This window comes from Mobula hypostoma, chromosome 12 (assembly GCF_963921235.1).
Source record: "Mobula hypostoma chromosome 12, sMobHyp1.1, whole genome shotgun sequence".
Lineage (NCBI taxonomy): Eukaryota > Metazoa > Chordata > Chondrichthyes > Myliobatiformes > Myliobatidae > Mobula > Mobula hypostoma.
In genome coordinates, this window is record NC_086108.1 from 57,933,110 (window position 1) to 57,953,401 (window position 20,292).

General features: G+C 44.6%; 1 protein-coding gene across 19 annotated transcripts in view; it reads left to right on the forward strand.

The window, feature by feature from the left end:
* The window catches only part of lrrc7 (leucine rich repeat containing 7), a 661,225-nt gene that overhangs the window by 385,106 nt on the left and 255,827 nt on the right, over window positions 1-20,292 (forward strand). For all 19 annotated transcript variants that reach the window (XM_063064200.1, XM_063064198.1, XM_063064201.1 and 16 more), the window contains 2 exons: window positions 13,398-13,515; window positions 18,562-18,640. In XM_063064200.1, coding sequence (XP_062920270.1) covers window positions 13,398-13,515; window positions 18,562-18,640 — 197 coding nt within the window. The remainder of the gene's footprint in view (window positions 1-13,397; window positions 13,516-18,561; window positions 18,641-20,292) is intronic.

Sequence of the window (20,292 nt, forward strand, 5' to 3'; positions counted from 1 at the left end):
ACTCCAAGCAACTTCGCAAAATGGTTATTGAAAAGCACAAATTGGGATGGATACATGAAAATTTCTAAGTCACTGAACATCCCTTGGAGTACAGTTAATTCAATCATCAAGAAATAGAAAGAATATGGTCAGATGTAAGTCTGCCAAGAGCAGGCCATCCTCAAAGACTGAGTGACCGTGCAAGAAGCGAACTAGTGAGGGAGGCCACCAAGAGACCTGTGACAACTCTGGAGTAGTTACAAGCTTCGGTGACTGAGATGGGAACGTCTGCGTGTCTGACAACTGTTGCCTGGGTACTTCACCAGTCACAGCTTTATGGGAGAGTGGCAAAGAGAAAGCCACTGTTGAAAAAACTCACATGAAATCTCAGCTAGAGTTTGCCAGAAGGCATGTGGGAGACTCTGAAGTCAGCTGGAAAAGAGTCTGATGAAACCAAAATTGAGCTTTTGGCTAAATGCTGTGTTTGGCATAAAGCCAAGCACTGCACATCATCAAAAACACACCATCCCTTCAGTAAAGCATGGTGGTGGCTGCATCATGCTGTGGGGATGCTTCACTGCAGCATGTCCTGGAAGGCTTGTGAAGGTAGAGGGTAAAATGAATGCAGCAAAATACAGGGAAGTCCTGTAGGAAATCCTAATGCAGTCTGCAAGAGAACTGTGACTTGGGAGAAGGGTGTTTTTACACCGAGACAATGACCACAGGCATAAAGCCAAAGCTACACGGAATTGGCTTAAAAACAACAAAGTTAATGTCATGGAGTGGTCAAGTCAAAGTCCAGACCTCAATCCAATTAGGAATTTGTGGCTGGACTTGAAAAGGACTGTTCACTCACAAACCTCATGCAATCTGACAGAGCTTGAGCTGTTTTGTAAAGAAGAAGTGGGAAAAATTGCAGTATCCAGATCTGCAAAGCTGTTAGAGACCTATCCACACAGACTCAAGACTATAATTGCTGCCAAAGGTGCATCTACTAAATACTGACTTGAGGGGGGGCGAGCACTGATGCAATCAATTATTTTGCATCTAATAATTGTAATAAATTTAGACCAATTTGTGGAAATTTGTTTTCACTTTGACACGAAAGAGTCTTTTTCTGTTTATCAATGTCAAAAAAGCCAAATTAATTCCACAGTGATTCAAGGTTGTAAAATAATAAAACATGAAAACTTCCAAAGGGTGGTGGGGGGGGGGGGTGGTGAATACTTTTTATACAACTCTATGTCACCATATACAACACAGGGATTCATTTTCTTGTGGGCATACTCAGTAAATCCATAACAGAATAAAAACCAATCAATAAAAGACCACACCAACTTGGCTGTTCAACCCCTGTTCAAAAGACAATGAACTGTGTAAATGCAAAAAAAAGAATAATAATAAATAAGCAATAAATATTGAGAAGATGAAAGCTGTAGGAACATTTCAGTGACGGGGCAAGTGAAGCTGACTAAAGTTGACCCCTTTGATTCAAGAGCATGATGGTTAAGGGGTAATAACTGTTCCTGAACAGGTGGTGTGAATCCTGAGGCTCTTCTACCTTCTTCTGAATGACAGCAGCGAGATGAGAGCATGGCCTAGGTGGTGGGGGTCCATGAAGATGGATGCTGCTTTCCGGCAACAACACTCGATACAGCTGTGCTCAATGGTGAGGAGCACTTCACCCGTGATGGACTGCACCATATCCATTACTTTTTGTAGGATACCAGGCTCTGATGAAGCCAGTCAATATACGCTCTACCACACATCTATAGAAGTTTGTCCAAGTTTTAGATGTCATACCAAATCTTCACTAACTCCTAAGGAAGTGGAGGTGCTGCCATGGTTTCTACTTAATGGCACTCACGTGTTGGGCCCAGGACAGGTCATCGGATATGATAACACCAAATAATTTAAATTTGTTGACCCTCTCCACTTCTAATCCTCCAATGAGGACTGGCTCATGGACCTTTGATTTCCTCCTCCTGCAGTCAATAATCATCTCCTTGGTCTTGCTGACATTAAGTGAGAGGTTGTTGTTGTGGCACCACTCAGACAGATTTTCAATCTCCCTCCCGTACACTAATTTGCAAACACCTCTGATTCTACCTACAACAGCGGTGTTATCAGCATTAAGGATGTTATGGGATTGGAGCTATCTTTAGCCACACAGACGTAAGTGTAAGGCAAATAGAGCAAGGGGCTAAGCATGCAGCCTTATGGTGCTGATGGAGAATGTGGAGGAGATGTTGTTGCCAATTTGAACTGAGTGGGGCTTGCAAGTGAGGAAATCGATGATCTAATTGCACGGCGGGGCTAAAGTCTTGAAACTTATTGATTAGTTTTGAGGAGATGATGGTATTGAATGCCGAGCTGTCGTCAATAAAGAGCATCCTGATGTACGTACCTTTACTGTCCAGATGTTCCAGGGTTGAGTAAAGAGGCAACGAGTTGGTATCTGCTGTGGACCTGTTATAAGGGTAGGCAAATTGGAGCAGATCCAAGTCGCTTTCAGGCAAGAGTTGGTATGTTTCATCAACAACCTCTCAAAATACTTCATCACAGTGGTTGTTAATCATTGAGGCAGGTTACTGGATGATAGTCATTGAAGCAGGTTATCACATTCTTCTTAGGGACCATATAAGTGAAGCTTGCTTGAATCAGGTATATACCTCAGACTGAAGCAAGAGGTTAAAGATCTCAGTGAACACTCCGGCCAGTTGATCAGCACAGATCATCAGTACTTGGCCAGGTACCCTACCTGGGACAGGTGCTTTTCATGGGTTCACCCTGAACATCAGCCTTAGGGGCTGAAAACACTGGGTTATCTGGGGCTTGGGAGTTTGTGATGCTCAAACCAAGCATAGAAGGCATTGATCTCATCTGGAAATGAAGCATGCTTGATTTAACTTGATAAGAAGTGATAATATTCAAGTCCTGCCACAACTGTCGAGCTTCCTTCATTGTTTCAATCTGAGTCTCGAATTGCCACCTCACCCGTGAGGTGGCTTTCTGGAGATCATACCTATACCTCTTGTAACTTGCTTGGTCACCAGACTTGAATCCCTCTGATCAGGCCCTCAGCGGATTGCAAATCTCATGGTTCATCCAGGGCTTCTGGTTGGGGAAGACTAAATGATCTTGCGGGAACACACTCATCTACAACTGTTTTTATAAAGTCCTTGACATTCATGGTGTATTCATTCAGATTCACAGATGAGTACTTGAACATGGCCCTGTTCACCAACTCAAAGCCATCCTGTAGCCACTCCTCTGCCTCCCATGACCACCTGTTTGATGTCCTTATCTCTGGAGCCTTGCTCTTTAGCCTTTGCCTGAATGCCAGTTGGAGAAGGACAGCCAAGTGATCAGATTTCCTGAAATTCCATCAGGACATGGAGTCATAGCCATTTCTTATCTTAGTATGACGGTGGTCTAATGTGTTGGAACCTCTGGTGCTACAGGTTATATCCAGATGATGTTTAGGCAGAGATTTCTCCATAGCCATAAATGAAGTGCAGTGGATAGGGAGAACTGCTCTAAGAATAACCTAGGAAATTATAAGCCAGTGAGCCTGAAATCAGTAGTGGATAAGTTATTGGATGGTATTTTAACTGATCAATATATAGGAATTTGGATAGAAAAGGATTGATTAGGGTTAGGCATCATGGCTTTTTGCATGTAGGTCATGTTGAGCCAAACTTATAGAGTTTATAGGAAGTTACCAGAAACATTTTTAAAGGCAAAGCAGTGGTTGGTATTTGTACGGTCTTTGACAAGATCCTGCATAGGAGTTAGTCAAGAGCGTTGAGTCTCTTAGCATTCAAGGTGAAGTAGTAAATTGGGTTAGACATTGAATTCATGGGAAAAGCTAAATGTTTGACTCTCTGACTGGAGGCCTGTGACTAGTCGTGTACTGCAGGGATCAGTTCTGGGTCCATTGTTGTTTGTCATCTGTATCAAAGATCTGGATGATAATGTGGTAAACTGGATCAGCAAATTTGCTGATGACACCAAGATTGAGGGTGTAGTGGGCAGCGAGGAAGACTATCAAAACTTGCAGCAGGATCTGGACCAACTGGAAAGGAGTTGAAAAATGGAAGATGGAATTGAAAGCAAACAAGTATGAAGTATTGCACTTTGGGAAGTCAAACCAGGATAGGACTTGCACTGTGAGTGATGGGACACAAGAGAGAGGTAGAACAGAGGGATCTGGGAATACAGATTCATAATTCCTTGCAAGTGGTGTCACGATAGATAACGTTGTAAAGAAACCTTTTGACACATTAACCTCCATAAATCAAAGTATTTGGTACAGGAGTTGGGATGTTATGTTGAAGTTGTATAAGACATTGCTGAGGCCTACTTTGAGTATTGTGTTCAGTTTTGGTCACCTACATGCAGGAATGTCAAAAAGTTGTCAAAAAGTTTGAAAGAGTGCAGAGAAATTTTACAAGGCTGTTTCCAGGACTTGAGGACCTGGGTTACAGGGAAAGGTTGAAAAGATTACGACTTTATTCCCTGGTGTGTAGGACAATGACAGGATATTTGATGAAAGTATGTAAAATTAAGAGGGTTATAGACAGGGTAATTGCAAGCAGGCTTTTTCCACTGAGAGTGGGTGAGCCTAGGACTAGAGGTTATGGGTTAAATGTGAAAGGTAGAATGTTTAAAGGGACATGAGAACAAACTTCTTCACTAAGGGGGTGGTGAGAGTGTGGAATGAGCAGCCAGTGCAAGTGATGGATTTGGGTTCGATTTCAACATTTGAAAGAAATTAGGGTCGGTACATGGATGGGAGGTTTATAGAGGGGTATGGACCAGGTGCAGGTTGATGGGAATAGGCAGATTAGTAGTTCTGCAAGGATTAGATGGGCTGAAGGGCCTGTTTGTGTGCTGTGGTGTTCTATAACTCAATCAAAGGTGATGATGGGATACTGTGGGATGGTTTCTCAAGCAAATTGCCAAGGTTATGTGGCAGAATGCCTCTCTGCCAGAGCTTGCAATCAAGCATCAAACCTCACTAAGTAAAAAGGGTTATTGCCTTTGTGTGCTTATTCAGGGCATCAAACCTATCACAGTGTTGTTGAGATTGCTGCCATGCAGATGGATTAATCAATCACATCCTCATGAACCGTGCCAGAAATTCTGGAAATGGATGCAGTAGCCCTTGCATCTGTGCAGCAAAAGATTCTGTGCTGTAGGGGTTTTTCCAAGGGATGCGTACTGAGCCGAACATCAACTGCACCTGGAATATCATCGATTCAATACAAGATGCACTTGTTATGCCGGAAACTTGCTAGTGTTTCAGAGTAATGAAGTGTGCACAAGTAAGTATTGCTCACTGGCATTTTCCAAGGTGCTAGGCTATGTGCTGGGGGAAACCTTGCAGCTTGGATAACCCATTGCAGGATCAAGTGGAGGACCATCGTCTAGGGTCCTGTCATCGCTGGACGCTGCAGGGCTGGGCCATGTGTAACGGCCTTTCAAATGCTTCAATGGGCATTGTTAGAAGGAAATGTGAGTGTCATTGACAAGTTGAAATGCAATATATTAATGTGTTGGTACAATATAAATGGACATTTCCAAATTGTATTTACTATATATAATGAATACAGTATATTGTATAAAAATTATCTTTCATACTGCTCCCATTTGGGCCCCTCAACTTCCTCCTTACCCAGAAGTCACGATCTGACACATTCATGACCTGATAACGATCTTGACACTTGCATCCCCATCTGATCACAACCCCTACACCATTTCCCATGCTACTCTAACCAGCATCCACCTGCAGCACTTTCACCGCACACCAGAAACATCTGTAGTGCTGAAATATTGAAGAAACTTTGATTAGCATGTTGCAATTGACAATTTTCTCCAACGATCTTCTAAAAAGAATATGTTGGCTGTAAGTTGATGGAAGCTCTTCCTATTGATTGTGCATACATGATAGTATTTTATAAAGAAAGTTTGCAGTGATTTATAGAATTACAAAAATCAGGTTTATCACTTACTTATATGTCATGAAATTTATTGCCTTTAGCAGCAACAGTACAATGCAAAGACGTAAAAATAGCTATAAACTATGAAATAAATAAACAGTATAAAAATAAAGGATCTCAAGATGTTCTGATGAATCAAAATCAACAAATTAATTTTGAAGTGTAATCACTATTATAATGTAGGTGAAGAATTATTGCTCCATTTGATGTTATTGTTATTTCTCTAAATCAAAGTTGAGTTTTTACTCATATGCACAAGCATATGTATGTATATTTGCAAAGTAAAACTTGCAGCAGCATCACGAGCACATAGCTTCATATAAGCAGCGTTCACAAGCAAAACATTCACTAAGTGTAAAGCATACACAGTTTTTACCAGAATGAACTCAGAGCAATAAGGAGACCATTTTAGTGGAAAGTGATTGTGGTGGTAATAGTGTTGCCGAACTGAAGGTATTGGGGTTTTGCTAGTTAGCTCAGTAACTGAATGGTTGAAGGGAAATAGCTGTTCTTGAAGCTGATGGTGTGGGACTTCAGGCTTCTGTACTTCGGGTTGCTGGTGGCTGGAAAAAGATGGCATGCCCCAGATCATGGGAATCTTTGGCAGTGCCTTCTTGAGGTAGCATCTCCTGTAGTTATTACTGATGATAGGGAGGATGTGTCTGTGTATTGGGCCTAGTTCATGACTCTCTGCAGCGTCTTACATTCCTGCACATTTGAATGCAAAGTCAAGATACTTTCAACAGTACACATGTCGAAGTTTGTTTAAATGATCGTTGACAAGTCCAACATCCTCATTCTCCTAAGGAAGTAAAGATGCTGGTGCATCATTCTAGTGATTACATCTATGTGCTGGGCCAGGACAGTTTATCTGATATGTTAATACCCAAGAATGTGAAGCTGCTGACTCTTTCCGCTACTGATCTCCCAATGTATACTCGCCCTCCTTCCCTTTCCTGAAATCAACAGTCAGCTCCTTTACTTTACTAATGTTGAGCTGGAGGTTATGTTGCAGCACCACTCAGTCAGGTGTCCTATATTGTTCAGGTAATGTGATTCATCACCACCTTTGAGATGTCCAGCAACAGTGGTGGTATTAAGGTAAGTGATAAGCTATGATCTCATTAAATATTGGAGTTTGCATCCATGGCTTACTCCTACTTTGATTCCTATCTCTGTAGTAGTCTCGTCATTCAGCCACTAATGATTATTAATGATATCCCAACCTTCTCAAAACAATTTCATGATTTCTATGTCAGACACATGCAGTCAAAATCGTCTAATCCTCATGTAAAATGGTTCCACTGCTTTATCTTCTTGATCCTCTTATATTTGGTTTTATGTCCCTTTATTGTAGATTTCTCTATCACAGGAAACAGCCCATTTAAGAAAGATGTCAAGAAAGTTATATAAATATTGTCCACTCAGCAACTGGACTCTAAGATGAATGGTGTTGGCCAGAACACTAATCTTTGTATATATAAAAAGCACGTAAATAGTGCAATTATGGAAAAGGTGCCTAGAGATCAGACTTTCACATATGTAAAATACTGGGCAGGAGCTGTGTCTGGCTCTAATGCTTAAGAAGAAGTTACTAAAGTATCACAAAATTTGGAGAATCTTTTGAGAAATTGTATTCATGGTTTGTGGCTTTAAAAAAAATACTTTAAAGCCTCACCTGTGACTTTCACAATCACTGTCACTTGCTTGGTAGATAGCAGCAGTCATTTGCTGTAGAGATGAGTCAAACAATGGGATGTGGTTGGCTGAGGAGAATTTGGGGAACAGGCAGCACCAGCATCAAAATCTCACAAGGGCAACCTGCTATAAGACTGGAACAAGATGATCACACCTTGTGCCTATGTCCCACTGTCAGCGCACAGCCAGTGAGGAAAATGTGGACTGCATTTATCGTCCACAGAAAGTTTAATCTGTTTCCAGGACTACCAGCAAAAACATTTAAATGAATAAAACTTAACTCTGAAGAATGATATCCTGGGGATACAGTTTAAATTACACGTTGTTCACTCCTTGTTGAACAGTGAATTAATAAGGCAAGTCTGTAAGTCACTATCGTTTGATCCATTTTCTGTCAGTAGCTAATTAATACATACTTCACACTTCAGTGTTATCATTATTTGTGCCAGCTTTGATGGGGAAATAGTATTAGTATCAGGATGAACTGCCTAGTCTAGTTTGTGAAGGATGGAATTTCCATGGAAGGTGTGTACAAAGACTTCAAAATGTGCCCAAAATCATGCTTAATACTGTACACCATTTTTGTATCAAAAGGGGCACAGTTTTTTTTTCTCTGTGTTAATTTCAGGGCTGGCCAGTGTTCTAGAAAAATAAGATCAAATGACTATTAGACATTCTTCATTCAAAGATAGGTTATGACCTTGTGAAATATTTCTGGTCTAAGTCAACAACTATCCCTTAACCATCAGTAAAAACAAGTTATTCATAATTCAATAATTTACTGCTTATATAATTAAACTGTGTACAACCAAAGTCATGTAATAGTGTGTGTCGCTATCTGAATTAATCATTTTATAACATACTGTAGCGATGTGCTACACACAGCGCTAGAATAACCACACGGAGTCGGTGAGTTAGAGTTGCGATGAAAGGGATTTATTCAAACATCACGGCCCGCTTTAAAGCCTTCCCGTTCCAGCCCTCCCTGGGCAGGACTACTGTGGGGAATGTATATTCCCAGACCCTTTCTGCGCACGGGATTTTCCCCCTGCTGGTGAAGATGGCCTGGCGCCCTTTTTGCTGCCGGCCCTCTGCCTGCGCGCGCTGTTTCGTGAGCTGGTTCGTGGGTGCCAGAAAGTGGGTCGCCACATAACCCCCCCCCCCCAGAACCGGTGATACCTCCCCCAATGTCCACAGTCTGGATCGGCCTCTGTTTGGGAGGTCTGCCCCTGCGCCGCAGTGCCTGAGCCTGGACCGGTTGCGCCAAGTCCACATGGGCCAGTTTGAGTCGGTCCACCGTGAAAACCTCCTCTCTCCCCCCAATGCCCAGCACGAACGTGGACCCGTTGTTCCTGATCACCTTAAACGGCCCCTCGTAGGGCCGCTGTAGCGGTGCCCGGTGTCCACCCCGTCGTACAAAAAGAAACTTACAGTTCTGCAGGTCTTTGGGTACGCAGATCGGGCTCTGTCCGTGCTGTGAAGTGGGTATGGGGGCCAGGGTACTGAGCCTCTCTCGTAGTCTGTCCAGGACTGCTGTGGGTTCTTCCTCTTGCCCCCTTGGGGCTGGTATGAACTCTCCTGGGACGACCAGGGGCGCGCCGTACACCAACTCGGCCGACGAGGTGTGTAGATCCTCTTTGGGCGCCGTGCGGATTCCGAGCAGGACCCAGGGAAGTTCCTCCACCCAGTTAGGCCCCTCCAGGCGGGCCATGAGAGCTGATTTCAGGTGACGGTGGAAGCGCTCCACTAGTCCGTTCGACTGTGGGTGGTAGGCAGTTGTGTGGTGTAGCTGTGTTCCTAAAAGTCTGGCCATAGCCGACCACAGGCTGGAGGTGAACTGGGCGCCCCTGTCGGAGGTAATGTGGGCCGGTACCCCAAAGCATGCTACCCAGGTTGCGATCAGTGCTCGGGCGCAGGATTCGGAGGTGGTGTCGCTGAGCGGGACTGCCTCTGGCCATCTGGTGAACCGGTCTATCATAGTTAGTAGGTACCGCGCTCCTCGTGACACTGGCAGGGGCCCCACGATATCCACATGGATGTGGTCGAACCTCCGGCGGGTGGGTTCGAACCGCTGCGGTGGAGCCTTGGTGTGCTGCTGCACCTTGGCCGTTTGGCACTGCATACACGTTTTGGCCCATTCACTGACCTGTTTACAAAGTCCATGCCACACGAACCTGTTGGAGACCAGCCGGACAGTTGTCCTGATGGAGGGGTGCGCTAAGTTGTAAATGGATTTGAACACCCGCCAGCGCCAGGCTGCTGGGACGACGGGGCGGGGTTGGCCAGTAGCTACGTCACATAGTAGGGTCCTCTCACCTGGGCCTATGGGGAGGTCTTGGAGCTGCAAACCGGAGACTGCAGTCCTGTAACTGGGGATCTCAGCGTCTGCCTGCTGTGCCTCTGCCAGCGCTGCATAGTCCACCCCCTGGGACAGGGCCTGTATGGTAGGTCTGGAAAGTGCGTCTGCCACGACATTGTTCTTTCCAGAGACATGCCGGATGTCCGTCGTGTACTCGGAGATGTAGGACAGATGTCGCTGCTGGTGGGACGACCAGGGGTCGGACACCTTAGTGAACGCAAAGGTAAGCGGTTTGTGGTCGGTGAACGCGGTGAAGGGCCTACCTTCTAAGTAGTACCTGAAATGCCGGATTGCCAGGTATAGTGCCAATAGCTCCCGGTCGAAAGCACTGTATTTGAGTTCGGGTGGTCGTAGGTGTTTGCTGAAGAACGCCAGGGGTTGCCAGCGACCCTCGATGAGTTGTTCCAGCACTCCATCGACTGCTGTGTTGGATGCGTCCACCGTGAGGGCAGTAGGAACATCCATTCTGGGGTGCACTAGCATCGCGGCGTTTGCCAAGGCTTCTTTGGTTTTAACGAAAGCGGTTGCGGCCTCTTCGTTCCAGGTAACATCCTTGCCCTTACCCGACATTAGAGTGAACAAGGGGCGCATGGTTCGGGCTGCTGAGGGGAGGAAACGGTGGTAGAAATTCACCATACCCACGAATTCCTGCAAGCCTTTGATTGTGTTGGGTCGGGGGAAGTGGCGGACCGCGTCTACCTTGGCGGGCAGCGGGGTTGCCCCGTCTTTAGTAATCCTGTGGCCCAGGAAGTCGATGGTGTCGAGTCCGAACTGGCATTTGGCTGGATTGATTGTAAGGCCGAATTCACTCAGGCGGGAGTAGAGCTGGCGGAGGTGGGACAGATGCTCCTGCCGACTACTGCTGGCTATGAGGATGTCGTCCAAATAGATGAATGCAAAGTCCAGGTCGCATCCCACCACGTCCATTAGCCGCTGGAAAGTCTGTGCGGCATTCTTTAGACCAAACGGCATTCGGAGGAATTCGAAAAGTCTGAATGGGGTGATAAGTGCTGTTTTGGGGATGTCGTCCAGATGTACAGGGATTTGATGGTATCCCCGGACGAGGTCTACCTTGGAAGAGATCCTTGCGCCGTGTAGGTTTGCTGCGAAGTCTTGAATGTGCGGCACAGGGTAGCGGTCTGGCGTTGTAGCCTCGTTCAGTCTGCGGTAGTCACCGCATGGTCTCCAGCCCCCCGTTGCCTTGGGCACCATGTGAAGGGGGGAGGCCCATGGGCTGTCGGACCGTCATATGATCCCTAATTCCTCCATCTTCTTGAACTCCTCCTTCGCCAGTCGGAGCTTGTCCGGGGGAAGCCTTCGAGCATGGGTGTGGACAGGTGGTCCCTGGGTCGGGATGTGGTGCTGTACTCCGTGTCTGGGCATGGCTGCCGTGAACTGCGGTGTCAGTACTGATGGGAAATCCGCCAGGACCCTGGTGAATTCATCGTCGGACAGCGTGATGGAGTCCAGGTGTGGGGCTGGCAACTGTGCTTCACCCAGGGAGAACGTTTGAAAAGTCTTGGCGTGGACTAATCACTTCCCTTGCAAGTCGACCAGCAGGCTGTGGGCTCGTAGAAAATCTGCCCCCAGCAGTGGTTGGGCCACGGTGGCCAGTGTGAAGTCCCACGTGAACCAGCTGGAGCTGAACTGTAGCCGCACCGTGCGGGTGTCGTAGGTTGGTATTGTGCTACCATTAGCGGCCTTCAGGGTGGGTCCCGGTTCTCTGTTGCGGGTGTCGTAACTCATTGGAGGTAAGACGCTGATCTCCGCTCCGGTGTCGACCAAAAAGCGGCGTCCCGACTGCTTGTCCTAGACGTACAGGAGGCTGTCCTGATGGCCAGCCGCCGTAGCGATCGGCGGCGGATGGCCCTGGCGTTTCCCAGGAATTTGCAGGGCGGTCTGCAGCGGTGGGCCTCCGTGCCCCACCACTGGTGGTAGGAACACCATTCTTCGTTGGGCTCCTCACTCCCGTCGCCGGGTTTTGTAGGCTCTGCTGCCGGGCCTGGTCTGGTCTGTCGTTGGGCACGCGGCTTGGTGATCTGTGCGACGGATGCCCCTCTCTCTTTCTTGGCATTCCACAGCACATCTGCTCGGGCTGCCACCTCCCGGGGGTTGCTGAAATCTGCGTCGGACAGCAGCAGGCATATGTCCTCGGGCAGTTGCTCTAGGAACGCCTGCTCAAACATGAGGCAGGGTTTGTGTCCTTCAGCCAGGGCCAGCATCTCGTTCATTAATGCTGACGGCGGCCTGTCTCCCAAACCATCCAGGTGCATTAAGTGGCGTGCTCGTTCGCGCCGTGAGAGTCCGAAAGTCCTTATGAGCAGGGCTTTGAATGCTGTGTATTTGCCGTCCTCTGGGGGCGACTGTATAAACTCCTCAACTTGTGCAGCTGTCTCCTGGTCGAGAGAGCTCAGCACATAGTAGTAGCGAGTGGACTCCGAGGTTATCTGCCGAATGTGGAATTGTGCTTCTGCTTGTTCGAACCATAAATGAGGTCGCAGCGTCCAGAAGCTTGGCAGTTTTAATGAAACTGCGTGAACAGATGCAGCGTCAGTCATCTCTGGTCCAAATATCGTTTGGGCCGTCGGGGTCACCAATTGTAGCGATGTGCTACACACAGCGCTAGAATAACCACACGGAGTCGGTGAGTTAGAGTTGCGATGAAAGAGATTTATTCAAACTTCGCGGCCCGCTTTAAAGCCTTCCCGTTCCCGCCCTCCCTGTGCGGGACTCCTGTGGGGAATGTATATTCCCAGACCCTTTCTGCGCGCGGGATTTTCCCCCGCTGGTGAAGATGGCCTGGTGCCCTTTTTGCTGCCGGCCCTCTGCCTGCGCGCGCTGTTTCGTGAGCCGGTTCGTGGGTGCCAGAAAGTGGGTCGCCACAATACCTTAAGGTGCCATAGTACAAAAGTTTATATTAAAGTAGATTTTCACTGTCCATTTTTAGGTATATTATGCAATAACACATTGAAACTTTGTTAAATATAATGATTGTAGCACCTCCTTTTTATGTTCCCATTGCAAATTAAAACATAAGTTGACTTCAAAGAATTTTATGTCAATAATATCTCTGGTATAGGAACATCAAGCAACCTGCATCAAAGCTTTATTTCTATCCTATACTGAAAACAATGTTTCTTTTTCTGTTTACTATGTAAGGAAAAGGAAGTTTCTTTGATAAACATTGTCATGAGTATAATCCATCACAAAAAATTCCAACGGATCATTCTGAAAATTCATTTTGAAGTTGCTTTAGTAGCACTACTAGCATCCATGGAGATAATTAATGATGGAATTCAACTTTAAAGAGCAGAGAAAGAGAAACATCCAATGTAATTTGTTTTTCAATGTTACAGCAATTGTTCAACTGCCAAGCCCTCCGCAAACTAAGTGTGCCAGACAATGATCTTTCCAATCTGCCCACCAGCATCGCCAGCTTGGTGAATCTACGAGAACTGGACATCAGCAAAAATGGTAAGAATAAAACGTATATTTTGACATAGTATTTTACTTTTAATATGTTTCAACTGTAACTGGATGCTTGTCCAGTGAAATTACATTTATTGCTAAACTGTTTCCTTTTCTGTAGCTCATGATACTGTGCAGGTCAACAATTGATTATTATTATGTCACCAATGTAGTCACCCCTTTGGTGTTAGCTTATCAACAATCTATCCCGAGTGATTTTCAGAACTGTGGTGATCTAGTTTTCGCAGTTTGTAACTGTAAGGGATTGAAATTATGTGTTTTTTTAAAGACACAACACACTGAGTAAAATATTTGGGAGCCAGATTTAGTTGAGTTGAGCTAACCTGGCAGAGTCCAAAGTTTCAATCTGGGAATTCATTGGTATTTGAAGTGAAGAATTGATCTGTCCATTAAATTGACTGGGATAAAGTTGTGTTTTGGATACCCCTAGAAAATTTAAAAGAAATGTAGAAAGTGCAGAACCTCATATACTTCCCATGAATATATTCCTTCATGGATGAGTTTTTAGAGGCTCAGTTTGGAAAGGAAAAAGGTAAATACTGTGGAAGTGCCATAGTTTCCCATCTTGCGGAATTGCTCCATTTGTTTTTTGTAATATTTATCTCTTCTCCGGTAACCCGTGCCTAACACACCATCCACCTACTCTGAAGTTATTTCCCATCTTCAAGCACATGATTTGAAAATGTATGTCAGGAAATTCATCTCTGTTTAGTAGTGCAGAAACCTTCTTGGGCAGACTACAGCGCAATGTTGCTAATATGCACTACATTAGTGTTACAGATGGGATAAATTTCGAGGTATAATAGCTAACAGAAAACAAAAGATTGGCAGTCCACTTTTTGGGGATGCAAGGAATGTGTTGAAGGATGATTACATTTGCATGATAGTGCAGTTTTATACAATTTTCATCTTCTTATTACAAAGTTGTGAACTAGCAGATCAAGATTTGCCAAATAGCTTTATGGTAGTAAATGCTCCTTGAGTGCAAAATGATAGTAAAGTGATCCTGTTCTCAAAGGCATTATACCACTTAATTTTTTGAAAAAAGGTACATCATTGTAATTGGAAAACACTACAATATTCTGATTTGCCTGTAACACAAGCAGTAATTTTAAAGCCTTCATTTCCAAAGACTATTATTCTTAGTTTATAGCCTTAAGGGCCTAAAAATAAAATCATGCTGTGTATTTTCCGGGCATAGGATAATCATCTGAAGGTCTGATTGGCAGATAGTGAGCCTCCATGCTTTCTATATTGGAAGTGAATGCTTTCATGAAGATAGTTGAGGGGTGGAGAGTAGGTATTTTACCAAATGTGAATAGGTGAACTTCTCCGCTGGTACAGATTAAAGAAGAGTGTAAACTACTATATTTATGGTTGTATTGATCCATATTTTAGGACTTTTCTAGTTTTTCCAGCCAGCATTAATGTTCAGGCAGCAATGGAACATTCATGCTAAGAACAAATTCTTCTAAGATTTAAGAATGCCTATAAATATTGCTCTATTGGCTCTGTAAGTAAACCCACTATTCCATATGACTAACTACAATTGCAATGGGAATGTATATATTCATGACTCGCCTTGTGAAAATCAGCCAGACTTTTTTAATCAGCATGTACACAATCTCAAAACTCTGTTACCTTAATCACTATGAAATAATAGGATCAATCCCAATACCCTTTTGCATAATGCTCCTTTATTAGCAGAATAATGTATTGGAGCCCTCAATGAAAAATACTGGAAATTTTGAAATAGGAAATGTTGGAGGGACTTAGCAGCACACAAACAATGCTGGAGAAACTCAGCAGGTCAGGCAACTTCTGTGGGAAAGAGCACAGTCGACGTTTTGGGCTGAGACCCTTCAGCAGAACTGGAGAAAAAAAGATGAATAGATTTAATAGATGGGGAGGGGAGGGAGAAACACAAGGTGTTAGGTGAAACTGGGAAGGGGAGGGATGAAGTAAAGAGCTGGGAAGTTTATTGGTGAAAGAGATACAGGGCTGGAGAAGGGGAGTCTGATAGGAGAGGACAGAAGGCCATGGAAAAAAGAAAAGGAGAGAGGAGCACTAGAGGGAGGTGATGAGCAGGCAAGGAGATAAGGTGAGAGAAGGAAAAGGGGATGGGGAAAGGTGGAGGGGTGGGGGAAGGCTACATTACTGATTGCTCGAGAAATCAATGTTCATGCCAGCAGGTTGGAGGCTACCCAGACGGAATATATGGTGTTGCTTCTCTAGCCTGAGTGTGGCCTCATTGTATCAGTAGATGAGGCCATGGACTGACATGTCAGAATGGGAATGGGAAATGGAATTAAAATGGGTGGCCAGTGGGAGGTCATTCAGGGCCCCAAACAGTCCTTCCAGGTGAGGTGACACTTCACCTGTGAGACGTTTGTGATCATATACTGCGTCCAGTGATCCCAGTGTGGCCTCCTGTACATCAGTGAGACCCGACATAGACTGGGAGAAAGGAGCTTCCTTTCCTCCACCATCAATGCTGCCCTCAACCGCATCTCTTCTATTCCACACACATCTGCCCTCATCCCATCCTCCTGTCACCCCACCAGGGATAGGGTTCCCCTTGTCCTCACCTACCACCCCACCAGCCCCTGCATCCAGCACACAACTCTGCATAACTTCCGCCATCTCCAGCGGGATCCCATCACCAAGCACATCTTTCCCTTCCCTCCACTTCTTGCTTTCCATAGGGATCGCTCCCTACGTGACTTCCTTGTCCATTCGTCCTTCCTGACACTTATCCTTGCAAGCGGAACAAGTGCTACGCCACCTCCCACACTACCATTCAGGGCCCCAAACAGTCCCTTCACTTGAGGCAACACCTCACCCGCGAGTCTGTTGGGGTCATCTAATGTACCTGGTGCTTCCAGTGTGGCCTCCTTTATGTCGGTGAGACCTGACACAGATTGAGAGATTGCTTCACCGTGCACCTACGGTACATCTGCCAGAAAAGGCGTAATTTCCCAGTGCCCACCCAATTTAATTCTACTTCCCATTCCCATTCCAACATGTCAGTCCATGGCCTTCTCTGCTTTCGTAATAAGGCCACACTCAGGTTGGAGGAGCACCGCAGTATATCCCATCTGGGTGGCCACCAACCTGATGCATGAATATCGATTTCTCAAACTTCTGGTAATGTACCCCTTCTTTCCTTCACCATGCCCCATTCCCATTTCCCTCTCTCATCTTATCTCCTTACCTGCCCATCATCTCCCTCTGGTGCACCTCCCCTTTTCCTTTCTTCCATGGGCTTCTGTCCTCTCCTATCAAACTCCCCCTTCTCCAGCCCTGCATCTCTTTCACTAATCAACTTCACAGCTCTTTACTTCACCCCTTCACCGCCCCCCCACTGCCTTCCAGGTTTCACTTCTCACCTTATCTTTCTTCTTCCCCTCCCCTCCCCACTTTCTTACTCTGTCTTCATAACTTTTTTTCCCAGACCTGATGAAGAGCCTCACCCCGAAACGTCCACTGTACTCTTTTCCATAGATCCTGTCTGGCCTGCTGAGGTCCTCCAGCATTTTATGTGTATTGCTTGGATTTCGAGCATCTGCAGATTTTCTCTTGTTTTTAAAAAGGTATCTTCCTCAAGCAATTCTTTTGGCAGTTCATTCTACATAGATACCATGCACCATATGTGTAAATAAAATTCTTTCCTTCAGTTTGCTATTAAATCTTTTCCCCTGTAACAATTGCTATCTGATCCTGTGTGAACAGCAGTTCAAAACAGCATTTATTGCCTTCTATGGGCAACCAGCAACAGCAGACTGTATTCTTCCACAATCTTTAACCTCTTGGCCCAACCAATCCTTTACCTGATTCTTTGCATCATGCCTGCATAACAACTCTAGTTCAGTGAGCGGTGTATGAAAAATACACCAAGCCAGTGACAGTGAAAACAATCAAAGAAACAACACACAGCTCTGCAGTTCTGCCCCACTAATCAATTATAAACTTTACAATTAAATCAATGGCCATCAGAGGGCCAGCATCCTAAGCCCCAGGAGACTGCTTCACAAGTGCCTCCAGACAATTACATAGGTCCAATTGGCATGAACTGCTCCAACAATAAACTTCTCTCTATCATTGGGTCAGAAAAGGGGATGGCTGCTTAATTTTAGTTCTTTCTAACTCCCCGGTCTGCCCACCATCTATAAAGCTCAATTCAGGAGTGCAAGGGAATACTCTCCACTTGCTTGGATGTGGAGCTTCAACAATACTGAAGGATTTTGAAGCTTAGATAGACACTTATCCACAACCATTACTGCACTCCATCACTGACACACGCTGGTCGCAGCAACTCACAAAGACTTCTCAGGCTGCATCTTCCAAACCTATGACCTCTATCAGAGACCCTAAAAGCCCCTCCCTGCACAGTTCAAGAAGGCAGCTCACCAACTCCACCGCCTCGGGTAATTAAGGTAGGCAGGTGACTGTTACAAAGCGTAGTGCATAACTTAAACACCAAAACCTTGGAGACTAAAAAAAGTAAAGATATCCTGTGGAAACATACGCATTACTGGTCAACAGCACATTGTCCAGACACATTCACTGCAAGGACACAGAACCTCAAGAAGGCAGCTTGCACCTTCTATTCAAAGTTAGTTAGGAATGGTAAATAAATATCAGCTGTGTCGGTGGTGTCCCTGTCCTATAGAGAATTCCAAAAACTCAGCATAGTTTTAGCAATAGTACATGTGTTGGTCACCTTGGGCCACCCATAACGAATGGGCACTTCACAAAGTACAGAGAATGTCAGGGGAGGAGGAACACACAGAGGTAAATTTTTTAAAAATTACCTCAAATGTGGCTCAGTTACTCTACCTTTTTGAATTATCTTTTTGATAATAGGACTAACAACAAGACTAATTTAAATGCATACATGATGGTTTTTGGAAAATATATTTTGGAGAAAGCAAAGTGATGGGTATTGTAATATTTCTGTCTTGTGAATATTGTGTCTTTTTATTAACATTTCTTTCAGTTCAGAATATAATTATTTTTATTTTCCTGCAGGTATTCAAGATTTTCCAGAAAATATTAAATGCTGTAAATACTTATCAGTCATCGAAGCCAGTGTTAATCCCATTTCCAAGTGAGTTAGGAGGTCTGCCTACTTGGAATGAAGCAAAAGGACGTGCAATTTTTTCATGAATATGGAAATGTGCTGCATTCTGTATTTTTTTAAACATTTTATCTACACTATAATGTTCAGTCAAATGCTGGACAAGTGTTCTGAATTAGAGGCCATAACTGCACAGATTGGGGAACTGAATGAATGCTAGAGTATAGACAAAGATGTGTACTTGGAAGGATATGACTGGGTCCTTGTTAGATTCTCAACTATACAGAGAGTCACTTATCTGAGTTAAATGATGCCACAAAGTTAGCTGCAATATGGCCTAAAATTTTAAGAAACTGGCAGGAAAATTCTCCATAGCTCCTCAGTCCTGCTTCCATATTCAGTAACATCTTGACTGATTCTTTTGGGTTTACACCTGGCCTATCAGGAAGCAATATCCTTTCATTCTGAGTTCTCCAGCCAAAGGAAGCAGCTTGTCAGCATTTATCCTGCCTCAACTCATCGGCCATTCTGCAAACCTCTTAGATAAAGGGTCACATTAGTTAATCTTCCTTTATCAGACTCCGTCCCTGACTATGTTTCAAGCAGATGATGGGAATCATGAGGAGTTCAGTATTATAGCTGTAGGAGTTGAGAGGGTAGTAAAGAAAGTGCATGGCGTGCTTGCCTTTATTACTCGAACGACTGAGTTTGACTCAATTCTGTTGCAACTTCATCAAACTTTGGTTAGGCTGCATCTGGAGTATTGCGTTGAATTCTGGTCACCCCATACAGAAAGCATGTTGAGGCTTTGGAGAGGGTGCAGGGAGGTTTACTAGGATGCTGCCTAAATCAGAGAGCATGTGCTATGAAGAGAAGTTAAATGAGCTTGCATGGTTTCTCCAGAGCAGCTGAGTCTGAGGGGGGACTTGATAGAAGATTATGATTGAAACATAGAAACATAGAAAATAGGTGCAGGAGCAGGCCATTCGGCCCTTCGAGCCTGCACCACCATTCAGTATGATCATGGCTGATCATCCAACTCAGAACGCTAAGTTTGGCATAGATACAGTAGACAACCAGAATCTTTTTCCCAGGAATGTCGAACCACATTTTTGTTTGCTGTGTAATCTAATTTTCCATGAAAAATTAACATAATTGAAAAGTAGAGGCATCCTGTAAATTGCAAGAATTTGTGCATTAGTGGACAAATGCAGTACACTGGTTTCATGTTCTCAGCGGTGTATGTTTTGCCATACAAGCTGCAGATCACTTAGGCAGGTGCTGGCCTTCACATTATCCCTCAAAATCGATTCAGCATTACTTCTCCTACCACATGAGCCACTACTCAGCCTCACTAGCACACCAATCCTGAATTTATTTTTCTTTACATGCTCAACAGTGGTGGAACATAAATCCAAAACCTTGAATGTTCAAGGACTCCTTGTGTAGTAAATTTCTTGGTGGTAGACTAATGAACAAACTTTCTGATTGAACACATTTGGAGACTTCACTCAATATCAAGGCAAACAGCTTTTCTTTCCATGCAAATTGTGTAATGTCTGTAAGATTGATTCAAGCATCAAAAATGCTCTTAAACCAGTATTAAAAATTCACCTGTAAATCTCTAGCTATTATTTAAAAGGTAAATCTACACAGTACGTAACCTAATTGACCATGCATTC